This window comes from Amaranthus tricolor, chromosome 7 (assembly GCF_026212465.1).
Source record: "Amaranthus tricolor cultivar Red isolate AtriRed21 chromosome 7, ASM2621246v1, whole genome shotgun sequence".
NCBI lineage: Eukaryota > Viridiplantae > Streptophyta > Magnoliopsida > Caryophyllales > Amaranthaceae > Amaranthus > Amaranthus tricolor.
Window position 1 is genome coordinate 24,519,758 of NC_080053.1, and position 22,508 is coordinate 24,542,265.

A 22,508-nucleotide genomic window follows, 5' to 3' on the forward strand; every position below is an offset into this window, starting at 1 on the left:
TTTATGAAAAAATCTCCTGTTAAAAGTTCTATAATCCTTTCAATCATGAACCACTATTTTTTAATTTAATTATTTGTCAAACGCCTTAAATGCTTCTGATTAAATCGATAAAATGTTTTTAATAACTTTTAAATAAAATCTTATTTTAAAGAAGTGTTTTCTCTATGATGTATAGTTGAAGTTGAATGAATGATTAGTCAAAAACTCAAAAGATAAGATACTCTTTCCTAAAATTTAATAACATATACTTTTCTTAATTAAAAATGATTTTGACAATATAAAATTATATCAAAGATACAGGTATTTTGATAATAGTTGTATTAGTTACGCTATTTAACTCATATATTAAAAATGTCTCACAGTCTAACTATCTCACTTAAGAATTTGTGATTAATTTATTCTTAGAATCTTCATGCACTTTGATATTGTGCTCTAACTCCCAAAATTCCACATTTCCACTTACAGGTTTCCATGTTGATTACATGGAATGGGGTAATGCTGAAACTCTCAATAGTCCTCTGTCATTTACTTTGAGTTTCTATCTTGATTACATGGAATAGGGTAAAGCAAACCATATGCATAAATATTTTCCCCTAAGAATTGAAGGAACATTCTCAAAAAAAAAAAAAAAATTAAAGGAACAATGATCTAAGTATCGACTTTCTTTCTTTTAGTTAGATGATCATTTTACTCGCTTTTCATTTTAAATGTCTTATTTATTTTTAACACGTTTGTCAACTTACTAATTCAATACTTAAAGCAATATATTTAATTAAAAATTATAAACAATAGATATTAATAAACCTTAGTTGAGACGATCAACAATATCTCATTCGTTTATGTTTTAACGCGTAGTAAAAATAAAATACAAATTAAAAATGATTGATGGGTAACTCAAAAGCAAATATGAAATCTGAAACGAAACTAAGGGAGTATTTGTTAGGCCACTAAACATTTACTTCACGTGTTCCTCTGAAATAAAAACTTTTTAACTCAAAATGTTCTCAAATATTCTAGTCAAATAGTGTTATTTCAGAGTGACATAAGGAGTACTTTGTTTGGAGTGTTGTTAACAAAATTTTCAAGCTATAAGACCATTGCTAAATATCAACAGGTATTGTGATTTGCACCAGCAAAATCCAGTACTTATAAGAACGAACTGTAGTTAAGTAGATCTAATTTACATCAAAATATTTAAAATTACCATAAAGATTAGAAGCATCTACCATTTCATACAAAGAATACATCAATTTATAGTCAGTACAAAATTCTTGGCTTTGTAAACAATAGACTGAACCAAGAAGGCGAAATAAATATTTCATATCATATCATACCATAGAAAAAGTTTGCATAAGAAATAGTCCCACATTAGTAAATGAGCATTGGTTGTGTTAGATTGTGTAATAGTTATTCATAGAGGACAGTTATTTTATTAGTGGAGATTAGTGGAGCAGTTACTAGGACAATTAGGAGCAGTTACCTGAAACCTTTTGTATATATTATTATCATCATTATTGAATGAAAATAACAATTAGAAAACAAATACAGAAACTTTAATAAACAAAATTCTCGGTGTTTAACCGGAAATCATGGTATCAGAGCAGCAACGATTCTGAATCGTTTTTGCAGCTTCATCATTTACCATTAACTTACCTAAAACCCAAACATGGCAGACGAATCAAGAACTGTCATAGCACCAGATCAACCGGTCACAATGGGGCAATTGTTGCAACTGTTCAAACAGTTAAACTCCAATCAACCGTCCACTGAAACTGTGACCAACACCCATACCCTCTCCATCTCAGAGAAATTAACAAATCAAAATTACACAAAATGGTCCAGGTTGATGCACTTCGCCATTAGTGGACGAGATCGTCTCAATCACATCATAGACGACCCGCCTTCCACAAACGACCCAGTGTACAGCCAGTGGATCAAACGTGACTCGATTGTTATCTCATGGATCCTAGAGAATATAGATTCTGACTTAGTGAATCAATATCTTGATTTCCCAACAGCCAAAGCTTTGTGGCAAGGGATTGAAACTCTCTTCAGTAGTGGGAGAGATGGCCTGCAAATTTTCGATTTAACAGTCAAGGCAAATAAAATCCAGCAAGGAACAGACACAATCGAGACATATTACAGCAAGCTTCTCATGGTATGGAAGGAAATCGACAGAAGACAACCAAACCCAATGAAAGACCCAGGTGATATCGTTATTTATAATCAACTAATTCAAAAAAACAGATTATACCAATTTTTAGCCGGAATCCATCAAACTTTTGATAAAGATAGGCGAGATCTATTACTGTTGGATCCACTCCGCACAGTGGAGGAAGCATATGCAAGTATCAGAAGGGAGATATTAAGGCGGGGAATCATGAAAACGGAGCCCTCATCAGATTTAGAAACATCGGGCTCCGGTGGAGTCTTTACGGCCAAAGGGAAGACTTACCGGCGGGAAGATGACAAGTCTCACCTCAAATGCACCTACTGTGGAGGTACAAGGCACACGCGAAATGAGTGCTTCAAACTCGTTGGCTACCCTGAATGGTGGCCGGATCCGAAGAAAAAAGGGGAAAAAAGACAAACCCACTTCTCCGATCAGCACCGCACCGAAAAAGTAGCAATGGGATGGAGTACAGAGAGGCATGCTCCATGAATGAAGATGAATCCATGAATAAAGATGAAGGGAAGAAACCAACAGAGGAAGGTACCAGAAGAAACAAAGAAAGGAACGGCGCAGTAGGGTTTAAATCAAAGGGTGAAGAAGAACGGCTCAAAGAGCCTTTAAATAGGGGAAGGAGGTCACGTGCCTCTAATCCCTTGCCCCCACCTTTAAACATTTCGTCCTGTCTCAATACTTCGCCTTATTTTAAAGAGGGTTGGATTTTTGACTGCGGTGCTACCGATGCAATGTCATTTGACCCTAATGATTTTTTGACTCATGACCAACCTAGGAAAGACGTCATTAAAACCGCGAATGGGGAAGGGATTAAAGTGAGCGGAGCCGGAACTATTTCTTTCACAAAAAACCTCACTTTAAAAAATTGCCTTTTTGTACCTGACCTGTCACATAAATTGTTATCGGTGAGTCAACTTACGAGATCTTGATTGTACGGTTCTCATGAAACCCGGTTGTTGTATTGTGCAGGATGCTCAGACAGGAGAAATCATTGGGCGTGGTATTGAGAGCAATGGACTGTATTACTTGGAAGAGGAGACTCCAAAAGGCAAAGTGGCACTTGTTCGCGGGCTAGAGGAATGACAACTATGGCATCGACGTCTAGGACATCCTTCTGTGGGGTATTTAGAAAAACTTTTTCCTAATTTTGTAGGGTTAAAACCTGAGTTTAAGTGTGAAACATGTATTCTTGCAAAAAGTCACAAACATTCGTATTCTAATAGCTTGAATAAAGTTGATGTGCCCTTTATGCTTGTTCATTCCGATGTGTGGGGCCCTGCCCCAGTCGTAGGACTACATGGTTTTTCGTACTTTGTTACATTTATTGATGATTGTACCCGCATGAGTTGGATTTATTTCCTTAGACAGAAATCTAAAGTTTTTCATGTGTTTGTTGAGTTCTATAATATGATTTGTACCCAATTTCGAACCCAGCCCCGCATGCTCCGCACTGATAATGGTAGAGAATATATCAATTCGAGCATGGACTTATTCTTTAAACAAAAAGGCCTTATACATCAAACATCTTGTCCTAACACACCCCAACAAAACGGCGTGGCAGAACGGAAAAATCGCACACTGCTTGAGATGACCCGTGCTATTATGCTTGACTCTCGTGTTTCCACTCATCTTTGGCCGGAAGCCATCGCTACTGCCAATTACCTTAGCAATAGACTTCCCACCAAGAGTCTTCAATACCACACACCCCTAGCCACCCTCCAAACCCATTTCCATATTCCCTCTATACATATTCTACCTCCTCGTATATTTGGGTGCACGGTTTTCGTTCATTGTCCAGCAAGGGTACGAAACAAATTTGAACCACAAGCAGTGAAATGTGTTCTTATTGGATATGGTCGCAATCAAAAAGGTTATCGGTGCTATGATCCCTCAACTAGAAAAGTCTATACCACGATGGATTGCGAGTTCATCGAGAGGGAATACTACTATCACCATCTTCACCGTCAGGGGGAGAAGTATCATGATGACGATGATCTCAGTTGGTTAGTTAGTCCATGGTTGCCCAACCTTCACCCAAAAGATCAAGTTGACAATGCTACAGAGTCACCTCACCAAGATGGTCTCTCCACTACTCTTCTACCACCACCAATCCTGTCTGACCATCAGGTAAGTCATACAGCTCTTGATCAAGTTGTTTCAGCAAGCACTAACAGTGATAATGTGATGGTTGATATTGATACTTCGACCGAGGAAATTGACACAGGCAACAGTGATAATGGGTTAGTTGATACTTTGACTGAGGAAGCTGCCACAGATATAATTGAAACAAGGGGTCATGATGTTTCATATATGTTACCTCCTCGTTCCACTCGAGGGGTTCCACCAAGAAGATATGATCCTGAATATGAAGCACAACGATCGACATATCCCATTGAAAAGTCGTCCGGATCAGGCAATTTGTCACAGAGTGCCTTAGCATTTAAGGCAACTTTAGATACAACCAAGAGCCCAGTCACAGTCGAAGAAGCCCTAATGTTTGCACATTGGAGAAAGACGATGGAGGAAGAAATTAACGCTCTTAATAAGAATGGCACATGGGAGAAGTGCATCTTACCGAATAAAAAGAAAGTCGTCGGATGTAGATGGGTATTCACGATCAAGTACAAGTCAGATGGCATGATTGAAAGGTACAAAGCTCGACTAGTGGCGATAGGGTACACGCAGACGTATGGAGTTGATTACTCAGAAACCTTCTCTCCAGTTGCTAAGCTTGATACAATTCGAGTTCTATTCAGCATTGTAGCAAACTTAGACTGGCCCCTTCATCAATTTGATGTTAAAAATGCTCCACTAGGAGGAAGTGTACATGGAAGCTCCACCAGGGTTTACATCAGGATTCTCGGAGAATGAGGGGTGCATTGAGGAAGGCTCTGTATGGGCTGAAACAATCCCCCAGAGCGTGGTTTGGAAGATTTACCTCTACAATGAAGAAATTTGGCTACAGGCAAAGCAATTCAGATCACACCTTGTTCCTTAAACGAAGGGGAGGCAGAACAACATGCCTGATAATTTATGTTGATGACATGATCATCACCGGGGATGATAGAGACGAAATTTCAAATCTGAAGGAAAAACTGTTTCAAGAATTTGAGATGAAAGATCTGGGTAGGCTGAAGTACTTTCTAGGGATTGAAGTTCTTAGATCAAACAAAGGAATTTTCATATCCCAAAGGAAGTATGTTTTAGACCTGTTAACTGAAACAGGGATGCTGGACTGCAAGCCCATCGAGACACCAATGATGATGAACCATGGACTACAGATGATTGAAGGAGGAAAGTTAGCTGATCGCATGCAGTATCAACGCATGGTAGGGAAGTTAATCTACTTAGCTCACACAAGGCCAGATATCGCATATGCAGTAGGAGTAGTCAGCCGGTTCATGCACAAGCCTCAGGTTCAGCGTATGGATGCAGTTTATAGGATTCTCAAATACCTCAAAGGGTGCCCTGGTAAGGGAGTACTTTATCAGAAAAATGGTCACCTTGATCTTGTGGCATATATAGATGCAGATTGGGCAGGAGATAGAGATGATAGGAAGTCAACATCAGGCTACTTTACTTTAGTGGGAGGAAATCTAGTCACGTGGAGGAGCAAGAAGCAAAATGTAGTTGCCATGTCTAGTGCAGAAGCTGAGTTCAGGGGTGTAGCAAAGGGAATCACAGAAGTCCTGTGGCTGAGAAAGTTACTAACTGAACTAGGATTCCCTCCTAAAAGGAGTTGCGAGCTGTACTGCGATAATCAAGCGGCTATCAATATTTTAGAAAATCCAGTTCAACATGATCGCACCAAACATGTAGAAGTAGACAGACATTTTATAAAGGAGAAATTAGAAGCCCAAGTAATCAAGCTTCCGCATGTTAAGTCCAAGGATCAGCTAGCAGACATTCTTACAAAGGCCGTTGGAACTCAGTTCTTTGAAGAGGTTTTATGCAAGTTGGGTGTTTGTGACCCTACGACCCAACTTGAGGGGGAGTGTTAGATTGTGTAACAGTTTTCATAGAGGACAATTATTTTATTAGTGGAGATTAGTGGAGCAGTTACTAGGACAATTAGGAGCAGTTACCTGAAACCTTTTGTATATATTATTATCATCATTATTGAATAAAAATAACAATCAGAAAACAAATACAGAAACTTTAATAAACAAAATTCTCGGTGTTTAACCGGAAATCAGGTTGCAACCAAGTATAAAAATAAAACCAAACTCAGACTTAATTGTCAGTCATCTTTGCGCTTGGGGCAATGACGTAGCTAGTGAGGTAATAACCGAGGCGACAATTGCTGTTGAAAGCTATTTCGAAACCCCCTCCTCGACCAAGGTTTGCCCTTGGCCGTCAAGAATTTCTGGAAGGGCTCCCTTTTATTAGGGGAAAGTCCTATAATTCTTAGTATAAACTTGTTAATTTTTATTATGTGTTCATTTTGCTGATAAGAAATTTTTTTAACGATAAATTATATTTCCATCAGTGTTTAATTTTCTGCATTCATTAATTGTAAATATATACTTCATTGATATTGAACAAATTCAATTCTGCTCCCACACCAAACCGGAAAAGGCTACATCAAAGAGTAAACCCATGACATGTCTTGAGGCCAAATCTAAGGGCCATCTCGACTACTTGATAAATACTCCATTCTATTCAGCCTATTAGTTCTATTTATTTTTTTTATATTTGTCGAGATAATATTTTAACTCTTAATATCTCTAATTATACTTAATTAACAATTATAAAAATTTGATATGAATAATCATTGCATTGAGACAAATCAAACAAGATTCCACTTGACTATGTTTTAACTTAGAGATTAATAATAAAATACATATTTAGGGTGATAAGTGAATAATAACACAAAAGTAAATAGGACTAATAAGAAGAATAAGAGGGAGTATGGGAATGTATAACAAGCTACTAAGACAGAAAAATAGATTACTGAATAAGTTTTACACAAAGAAAATCAAAATGTTCAGTTTCTCCCCTAGTTATTTGAATAAATTACTAGAACTACGTTAAATGGAGAATTTTAGTACTAGAATGTACTGGGTCTCATTGAAAGCTTCGAATGATGACTTATCCCACATCAGGCGAGAAGACTCTTTGTCTTTAAATATATAAAGTAGTAAATGCAATAGAATTCTTGCTAGATGATTTTGGTTGATACTTTTACTTCAAAATCACTGCTTGAAAAGTTTGACCATTTTTTTGGGGTTTGTACAAAACCACTTATGGAAATGGAACTCTTAAGGAGGGCTGGAGGGGTAATGAAAATGATAAAGGTTATTATTGTTAATTGTTTGGTATAATTATGTAACGGAAAGACATTTTTACAAATAGTGTTATCGGAGCTTTGAGGGTGGAAACAATTTGGAGGAATTCATTACCAAAAGGAAACGGAAATGGTTACCTAATTATCTTAACAAACGCAAAGTAACTGATTTGCTTATCTTTTCCCTTACTTGATTCAAAAACATGCATACCAAAAACACCCTTACTTAGTGTTTTTGGTTGAGAGATAAGTGTTAGTACATAAAGCGTAATACATACTTCCTGTCCATTTGATTTAGTACCATAATGTTGAAAAAGCTCTAACATATTGATGTTATACGGACATACAGTGCAAATTTAGAGAGACATATGAAATTGTTAATATTTTTATATAGATGTTGAAGTGCTTCAAGTTTTCAAAATGATTGAAAATATATAGGGCCCTTATGTTCTTTGCTCCATTTTCGTTGAGGAATCACTTTTTCAAAGGATCTTTTCCATAAACCAAGTATCTTCTTTTGTTCCAACGTACTTATATGAATCACAATAAATTTAGAGCTATTCTTGTAAGAGACTATCTCTTGGTGAGACGATTTTACAATTAAAGAGCTCATATGTTAATAATTACATTAGTTTTGCTAATCAATCATATATCAAGAATGTTTTATGATGAGACCGTCTCATACATTGATAAATTTATACTTAGAATCTTCATGCACTTTGATATTTTGCTCCAACTCTAAAGATTCCACTTAAGTTTATCGACTGGGTTATGCTGAAACTTTCTATAGTTCTCAGGCATTTACTTTAGATATTTAAAGCAAACCATATGAGATGCATAACTATAAGAATTAAAGGAACATTGATCTAAGTATTAACTTTCTTTTCGCAAGCAAAAACCAGTACTTTTAAGCACTATAAGCAAGCAAATCTAATTCTAATTTGCAGCAAAATATTACTTTATATGTCCTGTCATTTTGTACCTTATGCAAAATGGGGAAATTTATTAGAATGAAAAACTGAGAAGGTAATTTGACAAAACAAGTAAAAATTAAAAATAAGTGGTTAAGACGAATAGAGAATATAAGTTGCTGTTGAGATTAAAAAAATGAAAATGAGACCATTTCCAAAAAAGAAAATAATGCAAAATGAATTGATCAAATTAAAATGTAGGAGATACAAAATAAATTGACAAAAGAGTATAAATTATCATCAAGATTAGAAGCATCTACAATTTCGAACTTGAATACATCAATTTATAGTCAGTAGAAAATACTTGTCTTTGCAAATAATAAACTGAACTCAAAAGCCAACCAACAATGTCCATAGAATATAACACTACAGAAGTATCCTAAATGTTGGGACTTAGGAGAAAAAGTTTACAAAAATACCAAATATAAAGACATAAATATTAGATACTCCGTATACAAGCAATGAAGAAAAGAAGGCATAGCACCGAAAAAGTTTGCAAAAGAAATTGTCCCACATTGGTAAATGAGTATTGGTTGCAAGTAAGCATGAGAATAAAATCAAACTCAGACATTGTTTGTAAGCATCTTTGCGCTTGGGGCAATGACGCAGCTAGTGAGGTAATAACCGAGGCGCGTCAATTGCTGGTTGAAAACTATTTCCAAACCCCCTCCTCGGCCGAGGCTAGCCCTTGGCCGTCGAGAATTTCTGAAAGGGCTCCCTTTTATTAGGGTAAAGCTCTACCATTCTTAGTATAAATTTTTTTTATTTATATACGCAATAGCTGATAATAATTTCAATTTTCTACAGTTAATTAATTTTGTTATGAACTGAATTAAAAGTACTCAAAAAGAGTTTCGAATTTAATGTAAAATATATTTCATTGATTAAGAACTATAGAACAAATTCAATACTATGTTCTCCCACACCAAACAGGAAAAGCCATCAATCATCATGAAAGAAAAATAAATTCCATGATATGTCTTGAGCCCAAATCTAAGGACCATCTCATGTTTCAGCTATTTTCCAGTTTCTGCAGTCACAATGGACCTTGGCGAGGGAAGCCATGTAATCATCAGCTCTGAAATCGACATGATAACAAAACAATTTAGCAACATAGGAACAACAAAACCCGTTTGAAGTATAAACTTGTGAGCAATGATATAAAAAAAAACCTTTGGCCATAAGGGGATTGGCAAGCAGCAACTATATATTCCTTAGCTGCTTCCTCTTCTCCCTAAACAATCAACAAACTCAGCTGAGTTCTAAAGTTTTGAAGAATTTTGTGGAATCAATGGTGTTATAATGGAAGGATTTCAAATTTAAGACGTACCAGTGCTTCGTGATAGAGACCAGCATATAAAGATGCATAGAAGTACTGACCATCTCGACTGCTTGAGAACGTATCAACAAGCTACTAAGACAGAAAATTGATTACTGAATAAGTTTTACACAAAGAAAATCAAACTGTTCAGTTTCTCCCCTAGTTATTATTTAAATGAAATACTAGAATTATGTTTAATGTAGAATTTAAGTACTGGGTCTCATTGAAAGCTTCGAATGATGCCTTATCCCACATCAGGTAAGAAGAATCTATGTCTTTAAAGTATAAAGCTCAAATGTTTGCTTGATGATTTTGGTTGATACTTTTTACTTCAAAGACACTACTTGAAAAGTTTGATAATCTTTTTAGGGCTTGTACAAAAACATTTAGTTTTATGGGTCGAGACTTGAGAGATAAGTGTTAGTAGGTGTTTGCACATGAAGCGTAATTTAAACTTATTTGTCTCTTTGAGTTTGCACTATAATATTAAAAAAACTCGCATATTTGTTATATAAAATAGTGCAAACTCAAAAAGACAAATAGTGTTAAATTGTATTGTTTGTGCGTGACTCAGACCTTACGAGGATCACCACCATTTTTGAACATATTGTAGGCGTCACGCATCACTGGTCTTGAATCTCTACCTACCTGACATATTTGTTCATACCAATTCATTCAAAATTCATTAGCACTAGCCACTACTAAACAATACTTTGCTACATTATAAACAACCAAAAACCATAATGATAAAGCAGAATCATGTAATTTATAGAACTAGCCTCGAGAAATTGATTTCGAGCTTCGTTAACTCCATAGAGCTGAGCTTCACAAAGAAAACACCAAATCGACTCTTCTGTGTCATTTGGATTCTGTGCAACATCTATCCTGAATTGCTCTGCCCCTTCCTCAAATCTACCAAAACCCATTTCATTTCACACAAATTTTCTTCAAGATAATTATCATTTCTATAGGGCTAATTCAATAAGAATAATTAATTACTCCAAGTAATAATAAAAATTATACCTGTCTAGATAGTAAAGAGAGAGCCCTCTTTGCCAAAGATCTATGCCACGTGGACCAATAGGAAAAATTATAGTTATGAACTTCTCATTAACAAGAATTTAAAAATTATATTATTATTAATAATCCAACTTTTTCGTTGGTCTGCCGTGAATAAGTACACTCTTAAATTATTTTCTAATAATTCAACATTTGTCTTAGTTTGCTGACAGTATATACTATTATAAGCAACATGATATGATATGTTGTAGGCAAAATACGACAAATGTTAGATCACTAGAAAAAATCCAACAATTATTTGATGAATAAAATATTGAATTATCAATGTCAAAATTTCCAAATTTAAATTGATAAACAGTAATATTTAGAAAATTATTTTTTTATCTTTCTCAAGCCGGAAGACTTTTTTGGCCGCGTTCTTCTTTATGGGTATGGGTTGCCGCAGTCTTTCCCTCCCCAGACCCAGACTTTAGTTTTCTATGAGCGGGATATTTCGGGTAGTATGATGATGAAACGTACATGCCTTTTGACGAGGATCAAGTTCAATGGCTTTGTCAAATTCAGCAAGAGACCCCAATACATCACCCTTCACATAAATAAAAAAAATTAAAATTAAGTTTTTAAATCAATGACTATCTAATTTGATGAAATACCGATGTGGGATAACTGAAGTACCTGTCTGAACAGGAGCATACCACGGCGAATAGCAAGAACAGCTTCTCGGGCATTATTGTTAGAACCACCAGTTAATGCATCCCAGATTCCTGAAACTGAAACTGAAGGAAGGAAAATCCTTCTTGAGAGATAAAGTTGTTGTTGGGAGTAATTAGTGGGTGTTCTAAAAGTTAGTGTGACAGGAAATGGTAATCGAGAATTGTTTGATGATGATGTTGTGTTGGAGATTATTGAATGAGTTTTGATTGTTGGATTTAAAGGGTTACTTATAATACCCATTTTGGTGCTGATATTTTTTTTTTAGTTTGAGAGAGAAGGAAAGCGAGCGAATGAGGATGAAGGATAAGGTTACTTACTAAAAGAGCACTTTACTAGCGGGGTCTTGGTTTTGGGCCCATGTTAAGAGTAGGTTAATTTGAGTCATCGAGTTGATTTTGGATCAGGTGTTTAGTATTGGTTTTAAATCGAATTTTATGTCAATATTGTTTTTTATAAAATTGTAAATAATTTTTGAAGTTAGGTTCGGTTACAAAGTCGGGTAAATTTCGAGTCATCGGGTCTATTTTTAACACTTCTTAATGAACTATAAAGTATCACAAACTAACAAATTGTTATATAAAACGGTCTCATTGTAAGACACGTCTCATATGTGAGCTAAATAGCCCAAATAAAACAATTATTACCATATGAGTTTTTTTTTGAGGTCGCCTCACTAAGAGACATCTTTCACAATACTATAACAGATCTTGATCCATTTTCACAATTTGTAAATTGAGAGAGCTAATAAATAAAGAACAAGAGTTGCTCATGGTTTCTTGAATGTATACTCCAGAGTTACTCTACCACTCAAAATCTAATAAGAATTTTGATTAGAGACCTGTACAATCTAAACACTGCAAGGATACAATAGGTGAACATTTTTAGAGCTTTAATTTACGCCAAGTGATTAACATTCTTTTGAGTAGTTCGGTTCAATTATCTTGAATACTTATTCTTAAGTTTAAACAATCTTCCATTCAAAGTGCTATGATTCTAAACAATATTATAAAGTTACTCGATCCGAGAAGGCATACTTGGAACACAACTAATTTAACAACTATGACTTAACTTGTATGTGAAATGATTTTAAGAAAAAGCCTCCATTTTTCTTCAATATATCTAGAGAATTAAAGAATAAGGCATCTAGTTACAATTAATTAACTTGAAAATCTATTGATTTTATTGTTCGACAGTAGTTTAATAGAGATGAAATAAGTGCAGAATATAGAGCCAGAATGTGCAATTTGAGACCTGGAATGTGGTATCATTGTCCCACATCGACAGATTAAAAACATACTACTTTCTTAATATTACACAAGAAGAGCAATAGCAATTGCTGAGCTCTGTAACGAGGGCTTGTAACCTAAGTGGGAGCAATAAGATGGTGGGACGTATTCCACGTCTCTGGGTTGGATCTTGGCTTGTAACTTGCTGGCCTGTCCAGTCCAAGTTGGGAGTTGACCCATGGGCCTTGAGCGAATGCTTGGGGCTCCTGGGTCCTAAAGTGGGGGGAACCGCATGAGGCTGGCTTCACAGAGCAATGAAAACTTCCTACTCCTGTCAGTGGTCGGATAAGAGGCCGGTGCTTCCTAGATCCACTACTACAACTCAGATGGCTCGGTATCTATTGAACCACCATTTTTTTGGATTCAATAGTCAAATTTCGGGAGTTTTTTGATTTTTCAAGTACTAGATAAATATTTTCAATGTTAAGTTCTTTATGGTACTCATTTCACATAGATTTTAGATAGTGTCCTTTTAGTTTAATCGGGGTGTTAGTTTCTATGAAAAATGTGATAATGATAGATAATAATAATAATGTTAATTTAAAAAAGACGTTATTCTTTTGGTCTACCAAATGAAAAAGTTAGAAGTTTAGAGTCAATACAAATTTAAAAAATGTTTATTAACCAAGTAAAAAACCTAAAATCGAAATTACTATATGGAATTAATTTTTCTGGTCACTTTAGGCAATTCAAAATTGTATCCTAAACTGTAGTATTGCCTATCTATTTCTATGTCCATGCCTCTTCTCTTTTTAATTAATTTTGCTAAATGTCTCAACAAATTTACACTTCGATCATCAACAACTTAAGATCCTTTGATCGTCAAGAATCATGCTACTTGATAGCTTTTGGTCCTTCATTAGTTCATTTTGTTTTCATTAATTTCTTTGTTTTTTGGTGCTAAATGTAAGCATTTATAAAACTCATGCAATTTGTAGACTCTAATCATGCTGCTGCTAATGGTTTTTATCTAGTTAAAATGCTTTCTTTAGTTGGTACCCTTTTGAACTCTTGGTTTATGTAATATTAAAATTAACTGCGCTGAGGAATATGACCTGGTTTTACAGTCCGACCCAGTACAATTATCCAACCCATTGAACAGGTCTTATGAAGAACAGAAGTCATTAAAGCTCTCACATTAAGCGGTTAAATATGTCAATTTTTATGAGAAGAAGAAGTAAATGGGTTAGGCGTATTCTAAATGAGGTAAGAATGTGATTGAAGTACGTCAAATGATAATTATGGAATTAAATGACAAATAAATTGTTTCTTTATCTAAAATTTGATAAAGCGACTGTAATAGCATTAAATTTTAAATTTAAACTTATCAGGGTTCGAGTCCACACTTTTGAAACCCAAATTCGACTCATTGACACTTTTGTATTTATTTTAAAAAAATTATATAAAAACTATTATGTGTATTTATTTGTTTGATATGAAACTACTTTTGTATTTATTTTTAAAAAATTATATAAAAACTATTATGTGTATTTATTTGTTTGATATGAAATTTTATCTTTTTTGTAATTTGAAATGTGGTTGTTGACTTCTTGTATTTGTACTTTGAAAGTCGAAAGACTCGTTATTCGTTTTAAGAACTTGAATGGTGGAAAAATTCATATATTTGATCTCCTAATTAGTAGAATGTATTAGAAAATCCTTTTTAATTAAAAGTGTATAAATAATTTTATACAAATGGATGAAAATTGCATAAAATATTTTTTATACCTTTTTTTTAAAAAATAAAAAATAAATTTTGACCTAGACCTAGACCCTAAATACAAAATATTTTCCCGTCCCAAAGAACTAGGTTTTGAGTCCTACAAAAAAATAAGGCATGAATTTGAGTCTAGTTGAACCTAATCTTGATCTAACCCATGCACATCCCTAGTGGTGATCATTACCTGAAAATGTACAATATATAAACTGCAAAAAAATGACGAACCTACTTATTAGGGATGTAAGTGATCCAATTATGGGTGGGAAATGAAGAATTCAACGCATAAAATTGGATTTGAATCACAAACACAAGGGAATATTCCAAGAACTGGCACCAAGGATTGTCTTGATTGAACTGAACTGCTAGGCTTCAATGCAACACGATTCAAGGCTTCCTCCGTTGATCTACGATGGAGTTATCAGTGTCTATGGATAGGGTGATGTAGAGTCTTAAAGAACACTCAAGAACACATACATCAATGAAGGGTAAAACTGACCCTTAGTAACCCAATTGCACAACAATTGAAAAGAACAAAACACTTAGTGAATTTTCTGAATTTTATTGATCAAAATTGCCTTTTACAATGATGGAGCCACATATATATAGAGCTAGATTATATGATCAAAACAAGAGAGAATACACGTCAAGAAACTACCCATAACGGTCATATTGCCCACGTGATATACATGTGCATATTAAAAATTAAAACAGAAAACAGAATACAAGGATAGCCTTCTGTCAGTGTTTGCCTGTTGACTGCACGACCTTCGCCTTTGTTTTCTGCGCACTTCCGGTGACTGTGAGGAGGATTCTTGGCCCATGCCAGCAAGGCCCATGTAGAGAGATTCCAATTCTACCCTCCACGTCCTCCCCTGAACTTCGGTCACACCTGGTCTGATCTGTCAAGGTAGCCTAGTCATTAGGTTTGATCAGACTATGCTGCATGTCTGATCTCTCATGTTCTGCTCTTGCTGTTGGCTTCTCTTGTTTGTTCTTTCGTGTTTGGCCTTCCATAATTAGTTCACCTTCTCTTGGGCTATCTTGGTCCGAATAGAGTCATCAAGATTCAGTGTTGATGGCCTCAGTACAGGACCAAGTGCAGAACTATCAGAATCTTCATAAACTTCATCAGAAACATCAATATGGTTTCTGTTGCTTTTGTTGATGTTGTTCCCTTTGCTGTTGCTGTTTGCTAGTTCCCTTGAGTCTTCGTAGCTTCCTTCATCTGAGCCTAGTTGACTTGGCTCAATCCCCCCTTCTTAAAAAGGAATTGACCTCAATTCCAAATCTGTGTAGTAGGGTGCTAAGTCCCCAATGTTGAATGTAGGGGATACACCATAGCTGGTAGGCAAATCTACTGTGTATGCATTGTCCCCTGCTTGTGCAATGATTTGAAAAGGACCATCTGCTCTTGGCTTGAGCTTGTTGCTCCTATGCTTGGGAAATCTGTCTTTTCTCAGGTGCACCCACACATAATCTCCCACTTTGAAGCTTTTGCATCCTTGAATCCTCTGTCTGCCTTGTGCTTGTACTTGGCATTGGCTTGCATAATGTTATTTTGAACTTGGACATGAATTCTTTGTGCTTCAACAATTTGTTTTTCTGCACTCCATGTTCCTCGTTCCTGCAATGGTAAGCAAACTAAAGTAGTAGGAGTCATAGGATTAAAACCATACACACATTCAAATAGAGAATATTTAGTAGTCAGACTAGGGCATCTATTATATGCAAATTCAGCATGGGTTAATTTTTCATCCCAATCCTTGGTGTTTTTCTTAACTAATGTCCTCAATATATTTCCCAAGGTCCTATTTGTTACCTTTGTCTGTCCATCCGTTTGAGGATGATATGCAGTGCTAAACAACAACTTAGTACCCAACATAGTCCATAAGCTAGTTCAAAAGGCGCTTAAAAACTTAGAGTCCCTATCACTAACAATGCTTTGAGGTATACCATGCAACCTAATGTTCTCATCAAAATATAGCTTTGCTATGTGTCTAGCATCACTAGTCTTATTACAAGGTATGAAATGAGCCATCTTTGAAAATCTGTCCACTACTACCATTATGGCATCCTTCCCTCTTGCTGTCCTAGGTAGGGCTACTGTGAAATCCACACTCACATATTTCCATGGGTGGCTAGCAACAGGTAAAGGTCTATATTCACCTTTGTGAAAGGTTAGTTTGGCCCTCATGCAAACTTCACATCTTAGAATGTGCTTACCCACTGTGCCTAGCATTTTAGGCCAAAAAAAATGTTGTGCTAGCATATCTAATGTTTTCTGAATACCAAAGTGTCCTGCTAGTGTTCCCTCATGTACTTCTTTGACTAAGGTATTTCTTAATGGTGATCTAGATATGCACAACCTATTACCTTTAAATAGAAATCCATCCTGTATATAGAAAGGTCCCCTTGGCCCCTGTGTGCACTCAGTGTATATGTCCCCTAAGTCAGGGTCCTCAAGTATAAAGGCTTAATCATCTCAAAGCCTAATATTTTGGCTTCTAATATAGCTAAGAAATGATATCTTCTACTTAGAGCATCAGCTACAATATTAGCCTTCTCTGCCTTATACTTAGCTGAAAATGTGAATTGAAGGAATTCTAGCCACTTGTCATGCCTAGAGTTCAACTTACTCTGTCTATTGATGTGCTTAAGTGATTCATGATCTGAGTGTAAGATGAAGGGTTGAACTTTCAGGTAGTGTGACCATGTTTGTAATGCCCTCACTATAGCATAGAACTCTCTGTCATAGGTAGAATAGTTAAGTCTACTCTCATTTAGTTTCTCACTAAAGTAGGCAATAGGTCTTCCCTCCTGAATCAATACAGCTCCAATCCCCTTCCCACTAGCATCACACTCAATCTCAAAGGGTTTAGTGAAGTTAGGTAGTCTAAGAATAGGTGCCTTACACATCAACCCCTTAATCTGCTCAAAGGCTGCTTGTGCCTCAGTAGTCCACTCAAAAGCTCCCTTCTTTGTGCATTCTGTTAAGGGTGACATGATGGAACTAAAATTTTTAATGAATCTCCTGTAGAATGATGCTAACCCATGAAAGGATCTCACCTGAGTGATGGTAATAGGTGTAGGCCAGGTGCTAATTGCTTCTATTTTGACATGATCTACCTTAATTCCTTCCTTCCCAATAATGAATCCCAGGAAATTCACTTCAGACAACATAAAAGCACATTTCTCTATCTTCCCATATAGTTGCTGCTTCCTCAATACTTCAAATAATTTCCTAAGGTGTTCAAGGTGCTCACTCATAGTTATACTATAGATCAGTATGTCATCTAGGTAGACTATCACAAATTTCCCAAGAAAGGGTCTCAACACCTCATTCATTAGTCTCATAAATGTGCTTGGAGCCCCAGTTAGCCCAAAAGGCATCACCAACCACTCATACTATCCATATTTGGTTTTGAATGTTGTTTTCTACTCATCACCTTCTCTCATCCTAATCTGGTGATAGCCACTCCTAAGATCAATTTTGCTAAACCAGCATGCCCCTGCTAATTCATCTAGCATGTCATCTAGTCTAGGCATAGAAAATTTGTACTTAATAGTAATGTTATTTACACTCCTGCTATCTACACACATTCTCCATGATCCATCTTTCTTAGGAACTAAGAGTGTAGGTACAGCACATGGACTTAGATTCTCCCTTACATATCCTCTTGCTAACAACTCTTCCACCTGTCTTTGTAATTCCTTAGCCTCAGTAGGGTTTGTCCTGTAAGCTGGTCTATTAGGTATAGGTGCCCCTAGTATTAAATCGATTTGATGCTCAATTCCCCTTATGGGCGGTAAACCTTGGGGTAGGTCATCCGAAAAAACATCTTGGTGCTCCTCCATCAGTTTCTAAACAGATGGGTGAATAGGTGTGTGTGTCGAAGGTAGCTCCTTAGTAAACAACATAAACACTAGGTTCCCTGATCTCAGCTCTCTGTCACACTCTTTTCTACCTATTAAGTGTGTAGGTGATGGTTTGGTCTTAGTAGGAGGTATGGCTTTGTGAGGGGGTAGTGGCATCAACTCCTTAGTCTTACCCTCATGCCTTAGGGAATACACATTGGTGTAACCATTGTGCATAGTTTTTCTATCATGTTGCTATGGTCTCCCAAGCAACACATGACAAGCATCCATGGCTAAAAAATCACAAAGCACTTGGTCATGGTATGTGCCTATGCTAAATTTTACCAAACATTGCTTACTAACTGCATTCCCTGTGCTATCATCCAACCACCTTAGTTTGTAAGGTCGAGGGTGAGGTTTAGTGGTTAATCCCAAGGTCTTGACTAGTTCTTTGCTCACACAATTGGATTCACTGCCTCCATCAATGATCAAATCACATAGTTTATTCTCGATCTTACATTTTGTTTGAAAAATGTTCTCTCTTTGGTCTGAATTCTTGACATGTGGGACTGTGTGAAGGTTTCTCCTGATCAACAGATTGTGAAGCTCCTCCTTAGGGTAAACATGCTCTATGTCTCCCTCCTCCTCACTCTCCTCAGTAGCACTTCCCTCCATTTTCTCCATGAAACCAAAGCTATTTACTCTAAAGGATCCCTTATATTCATCCTTAGGTGTGGGTGGTAGTTTGACCGCTTCTCTTCCTCCTGTGTGCACTAACATAGCTCGTTCCTACTATGGATTTCAGCCCATTCCCTTTGTGTGTAGGCTTGTGCATTGGAACAATTTCTCTTGTAATGGCCATGTCCATGGCATTTGAAGCACATGATGTCCTTAAGGTTCACTTCCCTCTCCTTGGCAGCAGGCTGCCTTTAGTGTGAGTAACAAGAGGTGCATTATGGTGGCTAGGGATGACAACAGGTCGGATCTGGAACGGGTCCAGGTGGACCCGGATCTAAATCCGTTTTCAAGAACAGGATCCAGATCCGGACCCGGATCCGCGGGTCCAGTTTTGTAAGACCCAGATCCGGATCCGCGGATACTGCGGATCCAGTACCGGATCCGGGTCCAAAACGGGTCCAGTTTTATTTTATTTTTTATTTTTTAAAAAAATGTGTTTAGATTGCAATAAAGCGAATATTTATAGACTAATGTTAAAAACTACTCAACAATTCAACACAAATCAAAAGTATTGTAGAAAAAAAAATAAAAAAATAAAAAAATTAGGGTTCATTACCTCTAGTGGACGAGTCGACTGTTGAAGGTGATGAATGGCGCTACTGGGTTACTGGGAGAAGTCGACTGTCGAGGTCTCGAGGCAGAGGGAGGGAGTCTGGGAGTGAGGAAGGGTCGGAGGGAGAAGGGGATTGGGAGCGAGGAAGGGTCGGAGGGAGAAGGGGACTGGGAGCGAGGGAGGGTCGGAGGGAGAAGGCCAGAAGGGGACTGGGAGCGAGGGAGTCGGCCGTCGGGAGACTGCGAGCAACTCGGGAGTCGGGAGATGGGACTCGGGAGATGGGAGTTTGGGAATTGGGTTTTTAGTCTTTTCACTTTTCAGCGTTGATGGATGGCAACTGGGAAATGGGAATGGGAGAGGTCGAGAGGGCAGCTAATAGCTAGGGTTACAGTTAGGCAAATATAAAAAAAAAAATAAAAAAAAAAACGGGTCCTTCAGATCCGCGGGTCCGGGTCCGAGTATTTTTCTCAGATCCGGATCCGGACCCGTGAAATTTAAAAGGACCCGGATCCGACGGGTCTATATTTTTAGGACCCAGATCCGTGAAAACGGATACGGATCCACGGATCCGGGTTGGGTCCAGTACCCATTGGTGGCTAACAGGAGGTCTGTGCTGCTGTTCCCCTACTGTCAGAAAGGTGCTGTGCAGGTTGCCTATAGCTGCTGGTTTCTCTACCTCTACTGAATGTGTGTGCAGGCTGTGCAGCCTTCCTCTTTGCTGACTTCTCAAAGATCAAAGCACTGTTACAAGCCCACTTATAGGTCAGTTTTGGATCACTTCTACTTTCTCCCTCAGGTCTTCCCTCAACCCACCTAAGAACCTTCCAATCTTCAGCTCTTCAGGTTCATCTATTTCACACAGAACGGTCAACCTCTCTCTTTCTTGATTATAATCTGATACTGATTTGGTTCCTTGTCTTAGGTTGCTCCAATTTGTGTACAGCTGCTTTTTGTAGTTGGTTGGGACATATTTCCTCCTAAGATGCTTCCTAAGTTTCTCCCATGAGTTGATCTTAGGTCTGTCCTCAGCACTCTTTGCCTCTGAACCCCTTCGAGCCAGGTTGCAGCTAGTTTAGTTAGTTTTACTTTTGCAATCTCGTATTGGTGATCTGGGTGGGTGTCCTTGTATTCGAAATATTGTTCCACCCCTTTCTCCCACTCAATGTATGTCTCTGGGTCATGTGAGGTGCCATCAAACTCTCGCACGTCAACTCTCATGGATTTTTCCTCCCTCGCATTCTCAGTGTTAGGGTTAAGTTGTTGATGTTGTGGTGCATCATTCTTTAACTCAGTGACAGTTAGGTTCAATTGAGTGACCATATTAACTAGTGCATCAAATTTCTCTTCCATATTCATGATGATTGATTATTTAATCGAATGAATTATGCACAGAAGCAAAGAATTTAATCGCAGTGCTCAGAAAATCCTTCAAAAACTAGGGTCTTGGGGGTTTCAGATTACTTTCTGTGTAAATCAGATCAATGCATGCACGTTTATCAATCAAATTCAATTGAAATGCACAAAATTATATCCAGGAACATTAATTCACAAAGAAATTTAACAAAAGGAAGAAAAACAACCGGATTTTCAGAGGCTTCGCCACTGCAATTGCACACGAAAAGAAATCGCCCTAATTCTCTGAATTTTGATTTCTCTGATCATTCAGACATGATGTTGAGAATTCGTCTTCACAGATGAATAAGGATAATGTTCAGGCCCTACACGTTCTTGCTCTGATACCAATTGATCCAATTATTGGTGGGGAATGAAGAATTCAACGCACAAAATTGGATTTGAGTCACAAACACAAGGGAATATTCCAAGAACTGGCACCAAGGATTGTCTTGATTGAACTGGACTGCCAAGCTTCAATGCAACACGATTCAAGGCTTCCTCCGTTGATCTACGATAGAGTTATCAGTGTCTATGGATAGGGTGATGTAGAGTCTTAAAGAACACTCAAGAACACGTACATCAATGAAGGGTAAAACTGACCCTTAGTAACCCAATTGCACAACAATTGAAAAGAACAAAACACTTAGTGAATTTTCTGAATTTTATTGATCAAACTTGCCTTTTACAATGATGGAGCCACATATATGTAGAACTAGATTACATGATCAAAACAAGAGAGAATACACGTCAAGCAACTACCCATAACGGTCATATTGCCCACGTGAAATACATGTGCATATTAAAAATTAAAACAGAAAACAGAATACAAGGATAGCCTTCTGTCAGTGTTTGCCTGTTGACTGCACGACCTTCGCCTTTGTTTTCTGCGCACTTCCGGTGACTGTGAGGAGGATTCTTAGCCCATGACAGCAAGGCCCATGTAGAGAGATTCTAATTCTACCCTCCACGTCCTCCCCTGAACTTCGGTCACACCTAGTCTGATCTGTCAAGGTAGCCTGGTCATTAGGTTTGATCAGACTATGCTGCATGTCTGATCTCTCATGTTCTGCTCTTGCTGTTGGCTTCTCTTGTTTGTTCTTTCGTGTTTGGCCTTCCATAATTAGTTCACCTTCTCTTGGGCTATCTTGGTCCGAATAGAGTCATCAAGATTCAGTGTTGATGGCCTTAGTACAAGACCAAGTGCAGAACTATCAGAATCTTCATAAACTTCATCAGAAACATCAATATGGTTTTTCCCTTTGCTGTTGCTGTTTGCTGGTTCCCTTGAGTCTTCGTAGCTTCCTTCATCTGAGCCTAGTTGACTTGGCTCAGTAAGTAAATTGGTGAAAATCCAAACACCAAATAAAAAATTCAGTTTGACTATTTTTTTGTTCGATTTAATTTGTATTAAATCTGATTTTATTTCGATGGTCTTAAGTCTCAACAAACACTACTCAATTAAT

General features: G+C 37.1%; 2 protein-coding genes and 2 non-coding genes across 4 annotated transcripts; 3 read left to right on the plus strand and 1 right to left on the minus strand.

Moving 5' to 3' along the window:
• Positions 1–1,666: 1,666 nt before the first annotated feature.
• On the plus strand, positions 1,667–2,662 carry LOC130818633 (uncharacterized). The gene has a single exon (XM_057684795.1). It carries the CDS (start codon positions 1,667–1,669, stop codon positions 2,660–2,662), a length of 996 nt encoding a protein of 331 aa, XP_057540778.1.
• A 3,769-nt stretch (positions 2,663–6,431) lies between these two features.
• On the plus strand, positions 6,432–6,583 carry LOC130819585 (U4 spliceosomal RNA). The gene has a single exon (XR_009044624.1). It is a non-coding gene; the product is annotated as a U4 spliceosomal RNA (small nuclear RNA).
• A 2,442-nt stretch (positions 6,584–9,025) lies between these two features.
• Positions 9,026–9,180, plus strand: LOC130819583 (U4 spliceosomal RNA). The gene has a single exon (XR_009044622.1). It is a non-coding gene; the product is annotated as a U4 spliceosomal RNA (small nuclear RNA).
• Positions 9,181–9,186: 6 nt separating this feature from the next.
• On the minus strand, positions 9,187–11,812 carry LOC130818111 (uncharacterized). Its single transcript, XM_057684151.1, has 8 exons — positions 11,460–11,812; positions 11,304–11,370; positions 10,788–10,827; positions 10,544–10,676; positions 10,341–10,412; positions 9,774–9,854; positions 9,616–9,677; positions 9,187–9,521 (listed from the first exon to the last, which is right to left on the minus strand). The coding sequence occupies exons 1-8, from the start codon at positions 11,736–11,738 to the stop codon at positions 9,449–9,451; spliced, it is 807 nt and encodes a 268-aa protein (XP_057540134.1). The 5' UTR covers positions 11,739–11,812; the 3' UTR covers positions 9,187–9,448.
• Positions 11,813–22,508: the final 10,696 nt, after the last annotated feature.